At 40.8% G+C, this 19,054-nt stretch overlaps 1 protein-coding gene across 9 annotated transcripts in view; it reads right to left on the reverse strand.

Moving 5' to 3' along the window:
* The window catches only part of LOC308393251 (striated muscle preferentially expressed protein kinase-like), a 63,349-nt gene that overhangs the window by 23,773 nt on the left and 20,522 nt on the right, over positions 1–19,054 (reverse strand). For 4 of the 9 annotated variants that reach the window (XM_080876880.1, XM_080876881.1, XM_080876885.1 and 1 more), the window contains 7 exons: positions 13,822–13,920; positions 8,860–9,010; positions 6,877–7,719; positions 6,231–6,667; positions 4,901–5,047; positions 4,460–4,642; positions 1,920–2,071 (listed from right to left, as the gene is read on the reverse strand). In XM_080876880.1, the coding sequence (XP_080733006.1) occupies positions 1,920–2,071; positions 4,460–4,642; positions 4,901–5,047; positions 6,231–6,667; positions 6,877–7,719; positions 8,860–9,010; positions 13,822–13,920 (2,012 nt within the window). Of the gene's footprint in view, positions 1–1,919; positions 2,072–4,459; positions 4,643–4,900; positions 5,048–6,230; positions 6,668–6,876; positions 7,720–8,859; positions 9,011–13,821; positions 13,921–14,790; positions 14,959–15,710; positions 15,754–19,054 lie in introns of all 9 variants that reach the window. The other 5 variants (XM_080876884.1, XM_080876887.1, XM_080876883.1 and 2 more) reach the window with 5 other exon arrangements.

A 19,054-nucleotide genomic window follows, 5' to 3' on the forward strand; every position in this document is an offset into this window, starting at 1 on the left:
TTTAACATAAAGCCAGAGTTCACAAAGTGCTGTACATGCTAATAGCATAAGTAAAGAAAATTAAAATGAGATAAGATAAAATAAATAACTAAAAAACTAAAATAAATTGAAACATGTTAAAACAAATTGAGTCAACCCCTCTAATCAATGCCAAAGGCAAATATCTCAAGACTGGTTTTTCTAAGGTTTTATGGACTGATGAAATGAGAGTGAGTCTTGATGGGCCAGATGGATGGGCCCGTGGCTGGATTGGTAAAGGGCAGAGAGCTCCAGTCCGACTCAGACGCCAGCAAGGTGGAGGTGGAGTACTGGTTTGGGCTGGTATCATCAAAGATGAGCTTGTGGGGCCTTTTCGGGTTGAGGATGGAGTCAAGCTCAACTCCCAGTCCTACTGCCAGTTTCTGGAAGACACCTTCTTCAAGCAGTGGTACAGGAAGAAGTCTGCATCCTTCAAGAAAAACATGATTTTCATGCAGGACAATGCTCCATCACACGCGTCCAAGTACTCCACAGCGTGGCTGGCAAGAAAGGGTATAAAAGAAGAAAAACTAATGACATGGCCTCCTTGTTCACCTGATCTGAACCCCATTGAGAATCTGTGGTCCATCATCAAATGTGAGATTTACAAGGAGGGAAAACAGTACACCTCTCTGAACAGTGTCTGGGAGGCTGTGGTTGCTGCTGCACGCAATGTTGATGGTGAACAGATCAAAACACTGACAGAATCCATGGATGGCAGGCTTTTGAGTGTCCTTGCAAAGAAAGGTGGCTATATTGGTCGCTGATTTGTTTTTGTTTTGTTTTTGAATGTCAGAAATGTATATTTGTGAATGTGGAGATGTTATATTGGTTTCACTGGTAAAAATAAATAATTGAAATGGGTATATATTTGTTTTTTGTTAAGTTGCCTAATAATTCTGCACAGTAATAGTCACCTGCACACACAGATATCCCCCTAAAATAGCTAAAACTAAAAACAAACTAAAAACTACTTCCAAAAACATTCAGCTTTGATATTAATGAGTTTTTTGGGTTCATTGAGAACATGGTTGTTGTTCAATAATAAAATTATTCCTCAAAAATACAACTTGCCTAATAATTCTGCACTCCCTGTAATGACAACAGACAATTGTTTCTTCTTTTTCTTTCTGTTTTTTTTTTTTAGTTAAATGCAGTAAAATCCAATGGATGACTCTGGATTTGGGGGTTGCCAGAGGAACAGTACTTGTCTGATGGCACTGTGCCAAGTGAAAAGTTTGTTGGAGGCGGGATTAGGGTTCGGGATTGTTTTTCAGGAGTTGGGCCAGCAGGGTTAGTTCCTGTGAAAGGAACTCTTAATGGTTCAACATAACAAGACATTAGTGACAATTTTATCCTCCTAACTTTGTGGGAACAGTTTGCAGCTGGATCCTTCCTTCCTGCACAAAGCAAGGTCCATAAAGACACCAATAAGCGAGTTTGGTGTAGAAGAACTTGACTGGCCTTCACAGAGTCCTGACATCAACCTGATAGAACACCTTTGAGATTAATTAAAGTGGAGACTGCGAGCCAGGCCTTCTGGTCCAACATCAGTGTCTGACCTCACAAATGTGCTTCTGGGAGAATTCCCATAAACACTCCTAAAGGTTGTGGAAAACCTTCCCAGAAGAATTGAAGCTGTTAGAGCTGCAAAGAGTTGATCAAATTATCAAAATAAACCCTAAGGATTAAGAACAGGATGTCATTCAAATTCATATGCAAGCGAATACTTTTGGCAATACATCACAACAATGTGATTGGTCACTTGCAGTGTTGAACCTGGACCAACATTAATTATGATGATTCGGGAAAGACAACGAAATGGGGATATCAGAGACATCGACTATGACGCTGCGCTTGTTATTTAAAGAAAAAATCATAAGGAGCTTTTATACTTTTACCTGAAATGAGGGAGGCTCTTTTAAATGGTGAGGAAGTGAGCCTCCGACCTCCATCACCTCCTCCTGAGGACTCAGGTACTCCTCATCTGACTGGATTGGACTGCTGATTTCCAGAGATACAGCAGATTTCCCACATTGCGTGTGGGTCGGCTCTGGAAGAACAAGATATCGGACACAAATATAATAGAATTACAAGCATACTACCGCCGTGTCTAATTAATTTTTATTTGAGTTCACAAAAAAGTCGATTCTGATTTACACACGTCTTAATTTAAGTAATTGAGTGCAAAGCCTTTTGAAATATGGTTAACATGGCACTGGCGTAGCTCATTTTGTTTACGGTCTTTTTTTTGCTTTGCTGGTGTTGATCTTTGCCAAAATGAGCACTTGGCAACACAAAGCAGTGGGTTAGACACAAGTGGGCCACGTGCACCTCCACACACTGAGCACAGGGACCATCTGAAGTGACCATAAGCGAACAGATAACGAATTAATCCCTTAATCCCTGACCCAATCATTCACTCATTCCCACGAGTTCTAGATCAGACACTGTGTCTGGACCCTTGGCAGTCTGGACTACAGTCAGACTCAACTCACAGCTGCGGGAAGAAATATAAAGAGCTGCCTCTCTCTTTCTGTCTCTCCTTCTTCTTTTGTTGCCTTCGTTTTCGTGTCAGCGTTTCACAATCTTTGCAAAGCCTAAGACCTCACATATCTGGCACAACTAGATAACGTTGCGAGTGAAAATGAATAAAATCAATTACCCAAGTAGAATAAAGGCATGTCCCCCCTTTCAGATGGCAGAACAGTGGACTGATAGGTATTTTGCATGACATTCAACTGTGCAAAATAAAGGGAAAGTGGGTCATCATCTGCAAGTGAAAGGCAGGCTTGGTCGCATATACAGATGGAAAGAAATGCACCGAAAGCCATATATGGAAAAGCTGACTAATAGTAATGAAACACGATAAAAAAACACTGTTTATGCCAAATTATTAAGCGATGTAGGTGGATATTCTGTTGCGCTTATAGCATTAAAAAAAGGAGGGGGGGATAAAAACAACAAAATAACCTACCTAGAGTCACATCTCTGAGCGGCGTCTGTGCACCAGGGGATAACTCCCCAGAGTATTTATGTAAACCTGCCAACTCTTACACAACTCCCGAACAGTGTGAGCCGACCAACTTTCCTCCACCCTGTCCTTCTGCTTCCCATCACTGTTACGCCTTTATTCTCTTACACTCCTGACATCCCGGGCTGATGAAAAAGCTGAATATTTTAAAAGTTTATTAAAGCTTAGGTTTAAAGACTCCACTGAGTCACAAAGCTGTGGTTCTTCAACTTCTTTGATTTTTTTTTAATGCAAAAATGACAATAGGCCTGTGTTATGTTCTCGCATATTTCTTTGAAGCCAGTAAATCAATCTCGCCCACTATTTTGGCTTGTCGTGGCAACAATCTACACACTTCTCGGCTAAAATGACTCACATAATCTCCCGCCACTTTCTGGCAGCTCCATCCCCAAGCCCTGTAGCGTGAAATCTGAAGTGATGAAAAACTCCACGATTACAGCTGTAATCTCGAGCGGGGACATAAAGCAGACGGCAATTACCCGAGAGAACAAGAGGCCTTCTAAAAATACTCCTGCAAAGTTAGACTCCGCTGGCCTAATATGGCAACAGAGGCCCGCGTGCGGCTGTCGGAAAAGCACCAGGGTGAGCGCTCGCATTTGTTGACAAAACTGTGAAGAGGGGAAAGTTGCATTTGCATGAGGCCGAACCAGCACTGCTGGGAGCTTCTCTCATGCACAGCGTAATATAAACACCCGTCCACTGCAGGCGCTTATATTTTTCTTTTTTTGCCTGATTTTGAATGCCACGGCTGCCTTTGAGGCTCAGGAGACCTTTGTGTGACGGGGGCAGGTCTGCGTTTTGAATTCATGCCGAGGGGGAGCTCGGTGCCTTCAAGAATTAATGGGTTGCCATGGCAACTATCGCTGCGAGGAGCCCCGGTCGGGATGCTGAGCTCCAGCGGGCCTTTGTAGTCATTAAGACAGAATGTCAGGCGGAGGAGGGCTGGCAGCGGATTAAAGTGTGAGTCAACATGTTTGAGAACAGCATCGTTTTTATGTTCCCCCCGGTGTCGCTCTCCTCATTTAAAATTTGTGCTGGTAAAATGTGTCACCATGTCTAACTGCAAAACAAGAAAGCAGTAGAGGTGGGCGGATACATGTAACCATCGATACGCTGGTATTAGTACTGGATAAATACTAGTGCGATAGGGTGGATACTTTGTTTCTGTCCTTCTAAGTTCAGTATCTACTGAAAAGTGTTAAATAAATTTAATATTTTTGGAAGATGGCTCATCTCATAAATCATGACACACTGCTCACCCCCATAAAAGCTGCCTTTATAGGTTAAAATTATCGGTATCTGTATTGGTATTGGCAATACAGGCTGTATATTTACTTGGTAATCGAATTGATACCAATATTTCAAGTATCGCACAGGGCTTGAAAGCAGGCTCTGGCCCAGCCTCACCTGACTGAATGTAGAGTGTCGCACTGCATGACGCTCTGCCCGCCGCGTTGACAGCCGTGGCGCAATATGACCCCGCATTGCTCAGCCTCATCTCCTTTATCACCAGACTATGCTTCTCGCCCTCAGCTTTAACCACATGGAACGCGTCACACCGGATCTCCACATTATTCTTCCTCCATGTCACTGAGAAGGCAGAGAGAGAGAAAACACAAACACTGAAAAACTGATATGGAAGAAGTCAGATTGCAAACATGTGAAAGGATAAGGCTCATTGATTTGGTTTATGAGAGTTTCACTTAAAATTGACCAGATTTCATAAGACTATGTGTGCAAGAAATCGCTTTATACGGCACTTAACAGAAAACAGTCTCCTTACTGAATTCAAAAAAGAAAATTATAGAAAATGGGGATGTTAAAATGGTGACTTGTCTTCAGCTGTACCAGTAGGGGTTGGGCTGCCAGTGATGATGCATTGCAGTGTGACCTCAGAGGCGCTGGGTGCGGTGGTGTCCTCAAGAGGCTTCTCAAACCTCGGGGCCTCAGCTGGCTCATCATCAGCAGACAGGTAAGAGTCATCGGAAGAACCGCCTGTGAATTAGAGGGACGGTCAGAGTGTTTTCTGTGCAGCTGCCGGTGCTCTATTACCTGCTTTAGAAAAATGGGTCAGACTCCAAATTAAGGCATTGGGCTAGTTTCCTTTTACGGATCCCCATGATGAAAAGAGTTTCATTAGTGAGTCTGGGCCCGGCAGCAATTCTGGCTCTGATTAATTTTCCATGGTGGACAACATAATATATATATATATATATATATATATATATATATATATATATATATATATATATATATATATATATATATATATATATATATATATATATATATATATATATATATATATATAAGTTCAACCTTTTTGATCATTCCTTTTTAGTTTGTAATCTGTATTTTTTATTTCTATGTGCATGTTTTTCTTATTCGGGGACTTACAGCCTAGCAAAGGTAATAAATCTCCAATAAGTTCTTTTTGTGTTTCAGATCTTAAAGCCACAAATGAGGCACAAAAAAGCAAAAGTTGTTAAAATGGGAAGCAAACAAACACCCAATATTACTTTACGTTCTTTAAGAGTGAAGTCACAACCCTAAAAAGTCTAGTTCTCTGACCCCTGGTAGTTAAACTTATCATTTTTCATAGGGGTAGTTTTGTGTGTGTAGGTCCTGATCTTTTTACAGTTTAAATTGTTTGTTTGTTTTTTAATAATCTCACTCAGTGGTGGTCAAAGGTGAAACAGAACAAAAACCTTTAATCAGATATGATAGCAAAACTTTTTAGCTTAGGGCTAAGGGAGTTATTTAATCTCTTAAGATCCACCAGCTTCCTAGTGCTCTTTTGTTAGGGTTATGGTTGTCATTATGTTCCCTTCTACCACTTTGTCTAGATATTTTATTTTATTTGACCTGCCAAATGGGAACATTTATGAAAATAGTACTGTAAGCCTGGCAACTTGGTAGACTTGGTAGTTGAGCAGAAATCCATGGATAAAGCCTCAAAGACTTCTAAAGGGACAACAAAAGGTGGTTGTATTTGTTTTGTTATTTGTGTAAAGAAACGAACTGGACAACAGTTGGGTCACTCAAGCCACAGGCAGGAACCTAATGGCTCCCAAAATGATTAAAGTGTTCATCCAGTTCCAGACTCTCATCTGCGATGGATGCTGCTTGGATTTTTTACAAACACGTTTATCTAGAACACTCGTAAAGCATCACCTACCTTCGTCTGCAGACTTCCGTTGAGCAGAACGGCCTTTTTTGCTCTTGTGTACTCTGCCCTCCCTCTTCCTTCCCTCGTTGCTCCTGTGTGGAACACTTTCTGTCTCCATGGGTTCATCCTCCACCAGGATGGTGGGGATGTTCACTTTCATGGCCGGAGATGTCCGCCCCACCTCCGCCTTCCTTCGTTTTAGGAGCGGGCTGATGGAAGGATTGGGTGATGGGGTGAGCCGAGGAGGCTTGGGTGGGAACTGGGGTCCTGGTTCCCTTACAGTTACTGGGGATGCTCTCTTCCCTGTTGGGCCTGGTGATCGGTGGTCCGCCTTGTTGTCCATGTTGGTGTCTCTCTTTGAATCAACTCTGGAGGAGGATGAAGATTTGTGGGATGTGTTAACAAGTGTGTTTTTGTCAGCTGCCAGAGAGCTTTGTAGGGTTTCCCTGCATGCAAAAGATGAGAAAGCTGTTATGTAATATAACAAGTGAGGGAAAAAATATTACATGTCTAAAACTCTTAATTTCCATTAAGTGCTTTGTTGTTGTTTTTTAAAAGAAATTTCAAATCCCTCAAAGAAAAATATACAAATATGATCATATTGGAATCTTTTTTTAAGAGAAAATTTCACAAGTAAAGATAATCTTCTTCAAACCTGATTAGGCTCGTCTTTGTAGCTATTGGCAACGGTTGTCCTGGTAACTGGTGAACTGGTGGCGTTGCCGTGGTAACAGAGATTTTCCTTGCGCTATCTACTGGTTTCCCGTGCAAATCTGACTGTGTCATCTTTTCCTTTTCGGAGCTGCTGCTCTGATTCCCCGGGTCTTTGCCTTGGGCCTGCTGAGAATTCTTCCATATGCTGCCCCCCTCCCTCTCCCCAACTTTTCCTTCCTCTAGGGCTCGCTCCCTCGCCTCTAACTTTTTAACTACTTGGGCAGGAATGGGTTCTAGTTTCCCCATGTGCAGCCTGTCTTTCTGTGACAGCTGCTCAGTTGAATATGCCTTCTTCAAGCTTGGTTTCCCCACAAGCTTCTTGATCCGCTGGAGCTCTTCTGTGAACTTGCTCTGGTAATTCTGGATCCTCTGGGAGTAGTTTGTCTTGTCCTCTAATGAAGAGGCCCTCTGCTTGAATACCGCTCTCTTCTGGGCTGCACCCTGCAGTATTCGACTCTCATCTTTGCTCGGGCCTCCTGTCTTCTTTCCACTCTCATCTGATTCAAAGGAAGCTGCCCCTCGTGGCAGATCCACCCTTCGCTCCTCAAAGGCAAGGACCTTGTCAAAGATCTTGGGTCCTGCACGAGCCAGTTTGGGCGTCATAACTGCACTGTTGGTGCCAGATGACTGGCCCGTATTAGAAGTTTGAGGACCTGAAGGTTTGACTTTGCCCGAGTGTTGTTTTTGTGTGCTGATGCTGTTTTTGTGCGTGGTAAGAGGTGGCTGGGGGGAAGACAGGGGGACATAGGAGGACAGGCCCTGTGATTCATCAGCAGTTTGAAGCCTAGAGGGGTAAGGATTGAGGGGAAATAATGGAGGGGTGAAGTTAGAGCTCTGGTGCAGTGGCGAAGGCTTTGGAGGAGTAATAAGATGCAGATAAATGTCCGTTTGTGTCATTTTGTCTCATCATGTTTGAGTTCTTTGTGTTTTCGCATGTGCTTTCTGTGTTGTATCAGGTAATGAGCAACACATCAGACAGTGTGAAATCAAATGGCAGAGAAACAAATGTAATGAAATTTTGAGATTGAGACTTCTTAAGACCTTAACCCTAAAACTGCAATAACCGCTGTTGTTGGCATGTTGCACCAACAATATTACAAAATAAGAACATAAACTCCTACGAAAATCAAAAAAAGCACCCCTGCTTAAACTTCTAACACAATAACACCATGCCTAAAAATAACCTGTGAATCACATGATAATTACTCAGTGAGAACACTCATGCTAATATCAGCTCGGATCAAAGCAACCCATGCATGCCACTGCAAACCTATAAACATATGGTGTTAATCCAAAAGTGAGGGGCGGCTGTAGAAAACATGCAGTGGGTAAAAATCACAGTTTTCAGAAGTGCTGAATAATATATTATATTAGAAGATTGTACAAGTGCATCCTTTCTAATGGCTATATGAAATATTAATATTAACATTGTTATTTTGTTGGCTTGTAATCATTGTTAGATTCAAATCAATCCACACTGATGGCACGCAGAGTCGAAGGAAAGTGTGACATCAAAATAAAAAAGTACACTATATGGAAAAATGGGAATATATAAAGAAGAGTAAAAAATGAATAACAAATTGTATAGCAAATGGAATAAAGTTTTTGCGAGTTGGGTCTATGGAGGATATAATGTCTTGCCGTATGAGTCAGTTTTCATTGCAATTTGAGTTTCTGGGCAGTCTTTTTGCTTTTTGGGGGAAATCCTGGGAATTAAAAAGCCATGTGCTATAATGGCATAGAAAATGTTCTCCCTCTGTACAGGCTGAACATGCTCCCATAGTAGTCGCTGCCTACGGAAACACTTTCCTCTGACCCCTGAATGGGCCGGGCAAGGTTAGCGTGAGACGCTCGGATGAGTGGTTCCACACCCAGGTGACGGACAGGGGGGGCCCCCTCAGAAGGACCCCCACCGAGGCCTTGCCTTGCTGGGTTTGTGGGATCCAAATGGGGCCCTGGAGGTCGGGAACCCAGAGTGCGGAGCTCTCGCTCCACTACAGGGTCATAGGTGCTGGGGAGGGTGGCCCTGCGATCTGAAGCATCGGGATTGTAGTCCATCACCCTTCCTCCCTCACCTGTATAGAGAAAGAGAGAAAGGGAGAGAGACTGTTTGAATTTAAAAATTAAAATTGTATAATTTTATATCTGACTTTTAGCATTTTAAAAACAACAACAACAATATATTGGTTGTTGTGGGCGATCAATAAAGAGACTAAACTGTGTCTGTGTTGAAAATGATCTTGAGCTGTGAGCCTTCTAATTCATTGGTGAGAGTGTGGTTACTTGTTTTTAACAATAACAATATAGCTTTCTTGCATAGCAGAATATTATATACAGGCATGGCTAAATAAGCAGCCATTTGTTTGCAGTAAGTAAGTATAGTTAGTACGCTAAAGGCATTTCCCAAATATGGGATGAAGAAAGTATTTGATATTTCTTCCTCTTCAGAGCGAAAAGAGGCCAAACACATGAGATATCATTGGAAAGGCCACGATTTCCTCTGTTGAGCACATCAAGACTTGATATAAATGTGATGTGATGATAATAGAGAGCAAAAACAAATGTTCATTACAGTGGACATAAATGAATAGGCTGGATATCACATTGTATTATATTATATTGTACTGTGTCTATTGTATGACACGTATCTTTTTATATTGTGTCTATTGTATCATATCATAACATAAAATGTCATATTGTACTAAAATTGTATTGTCTGGATCTCTTTATTTCGTGTTGTATTGTATCATTTCACATTGTACCACTTTTTTGGCATTTTATATCATACCATCCATCATTGGATAATCATATCATGTCATATCATATTGCATGACTGTTTTTATTGTATGGTATATACACAGGTATATACTTATTTTTTTTGGTTTTGGTGTTATAGAAGTTACAGAAGTTTCTGCAAGTCAAACTTCATCAGATTGAAGAGACAGTTGATGGATGGGCTGTGTGAATTAAACCATTTTAATGGAAGCATGGTAATTTCCTAATACCGCGCTCCTCTTAAAAATATTTTAGCATAAATCTAATAAGAAATTATGTATCACCAAGACTCTGATTTTGCTTTACTCTCTAATAAAGCATTCCTATATCTAAAATATTTTTTAATGTCTTAACTGGAAGTTAATGCAGTAAGAAGCCAGCAAAAAACCCGTGGTGGGGGGGAAATGACGTCTAATGAAGACAGCGTTGTTAAGCATGATGGATAAACAGCCTATTGATTGCTTGAAAACAGGAAATGAAACGGAAAGTGAAGGGGCCACGTTTGAAACGTGTACCACTTAAAGTGATCCTTCGCCCAGCGATGAGCAATGGAGACAAGAATGCTTTAGCAGCATAAAAAAAGAGCGGTCAGCATCTTCTGTTAACGAAGGAAACCTTGAAGCAACGATACGGTCGGGGATAAAAAAAACATCTTAGCACTTGACTGATTGAATGATACTGACTCAGCGTCACCATCAGTAGCTGTGCAATATCAGTTTCTCATAAAACAAAAAAACAGACGGAACAAAATGAGAAATCTTCTCAGAGCAGCCACACTTTTAGGTCTTGATATATACAGCTTCAAAATTCTGTTTTCACTTCTCTCCGAGGCCGGGCAGCAGCTTTCATTTTTATTTGAACACACCGTGCTTTGAAACGTATCTCATCCGTGTCTGGCTTTAGGGCCGGAAATATTTTCTGGAATACATTGCCTGAGGAGAAAATGTATCTTGTTTGTGTATTACAAGGTATTGTAGTCATTATTTAGTATTCAGCAGAGGCAACCACTCTGTTCCATGAAGAAAACAAATGATGTATCACCTCATCCCTCCCTCATTTGATATTCTCTTTCTATTTTTCTGTGGCTTGTCTCTGGAGGGACGTGATGAGGGCGTAGTCAGCCCACCAACACAAAAGCTTAGAAAGTGCAAACACCGAGTATGAGCGAGGAAAGAATATACTGTAACATTTCTTTGTGGTAGAGGAGAAGGGTGTCAATATTTCAGGTCTATATTCAGACATCATGTTGCTTGGTTAGGAGTGGATGGCGAGGACGTAAAGGTTCTACGACTCCAATGCACCAGCACCACTTTAGCAAATTAGTAAAGACTCTTTCAGGAATTGTTCTCATCAATGCAACACTAACAGGTTCAAGCGTAACCTTGCCGCTAGACAAAATGCTTCCCCCCCCCTTTAAATTTTAGACATTTGCATTAAGATCCAGAGGATTTGCATTTCTTTTTTCTCCTGTATCAAATTTAATGCTCTTTAGGCTTAATCGGATTTGCTTTAGATCAAGTAAACTGCCTCACACAGTACCCATTAGTCAATATGCAATTTTATTTTAGCAACAAAAAAAAAATCTTGAGCAGGGATGAAATATATAACTTAGTTCATTGCTTTAGTTGAATAAGCGCGATTTCCAAACTGTAAAATCTTGGATGGAAGAAGGATTTTCTTTACAGTAGCTTTAATTTGGGCTGTTATTACAGAAAGGAGGAAATCAAATGCTGGGGGCTTTGAGGAGTTTAACATTTGACCTAGAATGTAGGACTTGGGAGACAGGACTCAAAATTAAAGAGCAGCTTTATTGCTGAAGCCTTTTCTTAAAAAAAACAAAAACAAGGACGGGCTTGAGTCAAAGGGAAAACACAGAATAAGGGAGCACACAGCATTAAGAAAGGACATGGATAAGACGAGACTCGGATAAAGAAAAATACACAAGGAAATACCAACAAATCCAGAATAAGAGAGCGGGAAAGTAAAACTCAATACAAAGCACACAAAATAAGAAACTATCAAAATAAAACAGGAACTAGTGAACGCTGACACACCAAGAGTCAAACATTCAAATCTGACACGAAGACAAAATGTAAACAAACATGGAGAAAAGGTTGACTTTACACAGGAGACAAGCATAGAAAGTATGAATAACAAAACTGAGAAGCTCTTGGACTAAATAACATTCTTCTGAAATCCAAAAAGAATCCCAAACCCACGACTGTGAGATACAGAGCTTGGGAACGGAGACCTCTGTTAAAGTCAAAATTATATTAAAATCGAATTATTGAGATCCTGAGAGTTTGAATTAAAGATGATGAAAAGACACTTCTGTGGCTGAAGAATGAAGCCAATATGGATTACTGTGCTGAGTCTTGAGCCACAACTCGTTTCTTTATATTTTGCTTCCTTTCGAGCAATAGTTCTCCAGGCTTTCTGAAGGTCTTTCAAAGTTTTAGTCTGCTTTTTCACTCATTTTCAGTCCAGTCCTTGTACCTGACCATTTTCAGATTAATGCTTTTTGTTTGTGGGCATACTTGACCCATGAATTATTAAAGCACAAAATGATACCTAGCTCAAGGGAAGAACCAGAGTGTACATTGGCAACAGGAGTGACAAATCGAAATTTGAAATTTTTTGGTCCAAATTGTTGAATGCGTAGGTGTCTGCAGCCATGTGTAAAGCACGGTGGACGCTCTGTCATTATAGGGGGTTTCGTTAAAGTCGATGGAATTATGAGCACAGGAAAGTACCATCAGTGTAGATTGCCTCAAATCTTTTGCGCAGTGCACAGCTACTCAAAAAGCCACTTGAGGCTGGCTCCCCCTGCAGGTCAATCGCCCATGTTAAAATGCCCAGCTTCATTTTTTACGACTAATTTCCCCTTCTATGACGGCCACACATCTTTGGATAACTCCACCATTTAAATTTTATCAAAGTTTAAAGTTGTGCTTTGACTTGCTGTAAAGTTACGTCCACTAACAGCTCCTCTAAGAAGTCTGTGCAGTAGTCTTAGTGTGTTTGTGTACTATCTGAAATCTAAATACCATGTATCTGTATCTGTGTGATGCACTTGTGCAGCTTTTGGTTCTTGTCCAAATGTGTTCATTTCTCCTCCAAAAGACCAAAACAGTAATGGCCATAATACTAGAAGGGAGAGCTCACAAACCACTAACTTCTGGGTGGCATTATAATAGATATGATAGATATGATACCATCCATCCATCCATCCATCCATGAATGATACCTTCATTTAAAAAAAAAAAAACAATAGTAGGTCTTAGACTATCAATAATTTACGATTTCCCAAATCTGTGTTATCCAAGAAATGGCTTCCCGTGTCTTTTTCTGTCCAACCAGTAGTCCAAACTGCAAAAATCCTCAATTTAGAGAGAAAAGCAAAGCAAATCCTCCCACTGGAGAAGCTGGAAGATGATCAACCAGCCAGTAAATTCACTGATTATTTGAGCTGTTGAAGCTCTACACCAGCACGGCAAACTGTGAAAGAAAGAAATCTCATGCAGCACCTCATTTTTAGGTGAGTATAACATAACATTCACCAACCCACTGGACCGTTCCACCTGATCTCTGTTCATTAACGTACCTCTATTTAAACTTAACGATGTACATTTACATTTTAATTGGCATAGCATGCATTTGTTTCAGCCTCATTTATCCAGCAGAAATAGTCCCATTTTTGTCGGACAGCACGTTCCCCTGTGGAGCCACACAGAGAGCTCCAGACCTGAGACAGGTTCCCTGCTTGAAACTAGGGCAGTGTGTCACACTGTTGCATCACACCATGAGGGATTAATGCCTTCTGCCATATCGGATTTCATCCAGCGCACGTTTTGGGCCGGCATGATAACAGCCTCCATTAAATCTATCTATCATAATTTTATACAAGTGTGTTTTTGGCAGAGATGTTGGTGGTGGAGCTGTAAATCTGGCTAAATATCATTTTGGACAAAGAGCTGCAGAATATTTTCTTTAAGTAGTGCAAGCTTGCAGCTAGAAAATATGACCTCAAAAAAGAAAAACGAAGCCTCGAAACCACAAACTTACATAAGCTTAAAAAAAAAGGGAAAAAAAAGGAGTTTAAATAAAATACCTGAAGGTCCTTTCCGGCCAGCCTTATCATGGTGCCTCCCGGGCCCTTCTTTGGTTTCCATCTGAGGTTCTGTGGTCTCATCCTCTGTGGTCTCAGAGTCTGAAACAAAGAGAAGGAAAACACTATGAGATGAGACGGGAGGAGAAGGTGGAAATCCAGCAAAGAGGAGCTGAGGTGGAGGGCGGGAAGAGGAGGCTGGAAACAACAAGAGAGCGCAGGTAGAAAATGACTTTTCACATTTGCTTAGCAGCAGACGTTTTGATGGGTCACTGAAAAGAGCTGCGAAGAGCCCCCCCTCCCCTTCCTCGCCCCCCCCCCCCCCCCCCCCCCAGAGTGAAATAAATGGGTTGAAACTGGAGCGTGACATGAAGCCAGCTGTGGCTTATAAAAATGCATGCAGGGGAGGGGTATGTAAATATGCTCTTGACTCAGTTTTGAGTCAGCTTGAAGCTCAAGAGGAATCTATATGTAAGGAAGAAGAGCAAAATCTTAAATCTTACTCAAACCTCGTTATTTGACTTGAACTCATGCATGCATGACTGTTTTCACAAAAGAGGACAACTACAATCAGTAAATAAATATGGTTTGTATATAATACAAGTGAAAGCTGAACTCTGAGTGCATAATTTACAAAAAGAAGACGTGGGATAAGCATCTGACTTGGTTCTCAGTTTTATGGGGAACATTCAAAAACGGAAAGGACACAAAAACAACAGGGTGCGACGACGATAAACACGATGCAAACAGAGGATCACAGATCGCTGATTGACAAAGCTCGGCCTAGATGTTGAGGACAAAAGATGCAGCACAGAGGCAAACAGACACACACACACACAGACACTCAGGGTCAAAGTAAGGAGCCTGAAACCACATCTCCGTTGCTGAGATCACATTACATCAGATGAGGTCAGCGACAGAAACAAATCAAATAAATAAAAACAAAGGAGAGAGGATGACAGGCGGGTTTACCATAGCTTTGCTTTCGGCAGGAGCGGAAAACTTCGCTTCCATAGTGGCAGCAAGAGAGGGCAGACGGGAGAGCACCGTTACTATGGAAACCAGCATCTCTCTCACCCACACGACCAATCCTCTTCGTACCCATTAGAGTCTAAAATCACCAGCCAAACTGCTGGGTGGCTGACAGATATGTTTACTGGTTAGAGAGCCTGCGAAGGAGGAGGACGACAACCACAAAATAGGTTGCACCTCATTGCGCCTCACATCAAGTCACATCCTTATTAGATAATTCCAGAAGCTCTGCCTAACAATAAGAAAGCCAGTGTAACATGAAGAAGCACAATTAACCTATTGCACTGCTAGTGTGTGTATGTGTGTGTTTTTTTTACAGGTGTGGGTATGTAGATCCACCCAGCTGTATCAAATGAAGTTAAATAGCTCGCATGCCAGGCGAGTTAAATCAACTCAGTGATGTAATTACAACGAAATATATTTTGAAGTGTATAGCCTGAATAGTAATGTGACTGGAACAGCTTACATTACACAAATATTGCCAAATATTATACCTCAAGCCGTCAAATTTACACAGGATTTTTATGCTGCAGCGATATTGCTTTGTGGGGGTGGATGTACAAGAATGAGCCCCACTTTCTTGCTGGAGTCGAGCAGTAGAACATACACAGAAGCAATACAGGTGTTTTTAAAACATACGTAAAAAAACAGCTTTTATGTATATAAGAGTTGTTCCAACTGAAGCGCATGCCATTGAAAGCTAAAATGGTGACAAAAGAAATGGGATCAGGCAAAAAAAGAGAGAAATGGCTCAAATTTACATTTTTTAAAACCAAAACAATAAATAAATGAATTAAATATAATAACGGAAGAGACTACGGTAGAATAGAACTGGTGTAAAGCTCATACTGACAACACACCATGGGTAAATCTGCCAAATGTCCGTGTGGAATGCCCAGTTCTCTGAAATAAGATACAAGAGTAAAATGCATTATTCAACAGTGAAGGCAGCCAAACACTCTATTTAACACAGAAAAACAAAATGCATAGATTCCCATTTACGGAAAAATACTTTGGTCCTTAATGAAACAGCTCATCCTTAATAAAACCATGCACTTCAGGCATCGGATCACAGTTTTCACCTGTGTCTATCGTGCATCTCCGGTACTGTCAAGCCAATTTGCTTTCATACTTCACTGCTATTGCACTTCGCTAAAAAGTCAAAAAGCCCTACGGATACTTAATTTGTTTAGCATATTGATCTTCCTCTCAGGTCCTTGTTGGAGAATCATCTGGACACAAAAAAGCTTTGAAAGCTTTGTGGTCAAATTAAGTGAGTTTAGTCATGGTGGATGTTTCCAGTTGTATTTAGCGCTTTCCAATTGTAATTTCATCACAGACATTCAAAAATGGGGCATGTACTATAAATAGGCGTTTTTCACAGCAGACCTTTTGCCTCGTCGTCTGAGGAAAAGCACAAGTGTAACTAATAGCTGTAATTACATCTGCTTTTTATTTACACACATCCTTCTGAGCCTCCCCTCGGCTTCCGGGTAGTGATGGTAAATTTGATTCTTTTTACTGAATCGAGTGTTAATGAGTCACTCACCAAAGTGAAAGTGGTTTTTTGAGTCATTTGATTCACTGAGTCAGTTGACCAGAGAGTGCAAAAATTTTACATTTTCACTCAAACTTAATTTGTTTCCCTTTTCATGTAAATCCCACTGCTAAGATGAATGATTAAAAAAAAACAAAAAGACTATTTTATAGAGAAAAAAAGAGCAAAAACATTTCTAAAATTAAGCAATTTCCTATCAAAATTGCTTAATAAACATTTATTTTGTTTATTTGTATTTTATTAGTATTTTCCTTAAGTGTGTCAAATATATATTTTCTCATCTAAATGTCCACTGCGCTGTGAGCCAGGGGGCGGTAATGCGCCTTAACATTGGTTGCCAACCAAGAAGAAGAAGAAGCTGTGAGCCAGGAGGGAGGTGGTGAGTGAGTGAGTGATTCGTTCGCTCGCTCTTTGATTCAGCACAGGAGGGAGGGGGTGAGTGAGTGAGTGAGTGATTCGCTCGCTCGCTCTTTGATTCAGCTCTTTGATTCTTGATGTGAGCTTCTACTCAGGGTTTTTTCTTCCAGTTCAGGGCAGAAATGCTTTTGTTACGAAACTGGCTGTTGTTTCCCCCCCACAATTTTAATTATAAGCTAGATGTATTTCTACTAATGGAATTAGTTTGCTAACAGCAACAGGGATGAGTCAGTGAGTCAGTTGGGCTTGTGAATCATGATTCACGAGTCAGTAAAGTGATTCTCGAGTATTGAACGATTCGTTCACGAATCGAACATCACTACTTCCGGGTGTTTTTCATGCTTCCCGACTGATATGGACTAATTGAAAATTAATGGACTTCAGGTTCCAGGAACTAAGGTTATTCATTACTCTTTTCCTACAGTGGCGAGCCAAAATATCTGCTGTGGAAAATATTCTAGCTCACGATATTACAATATACCAGCACTCATGATAACCTTGATGTTTGAAAAATGAAGTAGTGATATCACTGAATTATAGATGTATGGCACCTTAATTGCTTTGAAGGAAGCAAAAAAGAAAATGACATCATGCTAGCTAGCTGACTACTGCAATAGCTAGGGTAGTAGCTAACTAGCTAGCTCGTTGCTACACTTTGTGGCTACCATTATGCTGGAGAAAAACACTTGAAGCCTCTCGCACCCAAGAAGAGTAAATGTAGTGCCTGTATGTTTTGGACATGATAATTGTGGGGTGAAAATCTGATATTGTGGCATTCCTTAACATGATCTCTTTGCCCTTGCTTCATTATGACATTGCCTGTAAATATGAAGAAAACACAGTGGGATACAGTGGGATATCTGCGCTGTAAGAAACTGTCATTATAAATTATAGGTACATTTCTTGAGCAGTGAAGTTGTTTCTTCACTAATGAAATCATTTCTGTGCAAAGTCTAGATTAATTAAGTGATGTGTGGGATGTGTATTGTCTCAAAGGACATGAACGTCACCTGCAGTAGGGGTGGGCAATTAATCTTTCCGGGGGCAAACATAAGAAACTGGGACTGTTGTGGAGGGCTGCACCAAAAGCTTATAAGGAGATAAAATTGTTATTGAGCAGAATTGAGTTCAGTTTATTGGGACGGCCCTCCACAAAAGTCTCAGTTTCTTATGGCCCACTGGGAAAAACAATGGCCCACTCCCAATCTACTAGAATATGACTCAACGCCTGTAAGTGAGAATCCTGCCTAGATACAGTGATTTCACAGGGCCTTCTATGTAGCTGAAATGATAGTCAACCCTCTCCAGTCTTGCACTCATGTTTGAGGAGAAGCTGTTGCTAAACAACTTGTAAACAACATGGCAATTCCTGACTAAGAGAAAATTGTGATCTACAGTAGGCAGACATAGAGATATCTTTAGTCAAGCAAATGGTGAATAACAAATAGTATTTTTAGGTCCTTAATAAACAAAACTTTTCTTAAAGACTACGTTCAACTATAAATTTAGGACATTTTTAATGAATGGGGCCATAAGTCAGTCAGTTTTGCTAGCCTCTTGTTCTCTTGAAGTTCAGTTGTCCAGATATGCTGATAAAGATGGTGAGAGGTGATTGAAAGTCATTAAAAAAGGGAATGAAACTCAAAGTTGAAATTCTGTATAGAGGTACAGAATAAAGTCAAAAAAAGGAAAAATCTGCATATGGTTGAAAAGAAATATTTTCTACGCAAACTAGGCCTGGTAGATTATTGTGCTCATTTTATTTGTTTTATTCTTCCTTTCTTCAATACATCATCACTTCATGGCTAGGTAAGCTTTACATCTGACTTGCTACATGCTTTACAACTTCTTAAAGGCCACAACAGGTCACTATCACAAGGAAATGTGATATTTTTCAAATTGATAAATGATACAACTGTAAAATCAAGAGATCTACTTAATATGAGAATATGTGACAAATCTTGAGTGTCGGTGCTGTTAAAGCAGCTGGTGAACCTGCTTCCTGGACAGTCTGTCAATCATCACAGAGGAGCACTCCTCAGAATGACTCACGGCTCTGCAGCGGCTTGAAAGCAGAAATAGGAAAAGTGCAAAGTGAAGTGACTCATTTCACACTTTTCCCCCACCCCCCACCCCTGCCCGCCACATTCCCCGCTCACTTCCTATTGGTTGATGTTTTTGTGTCAGGCAAATTGATTAACAGTTGCCTGGTGGTAACCGCTGTTTGAC

This window comes from Rhamphochromis sp. 'chilingali', assembly GCF_963969265.1.
Source record: "Rhamphochromis sp. 'chilingali' genome assembly, chromosome: 3".
Taxonomy (NCBI): Eukaryota; Metazoa; Chordata; class Actinopteri; order Cichliformes; family Cichlidae; genus Rhamphochromis; species Rhamphochromis sp. 'chilingali'.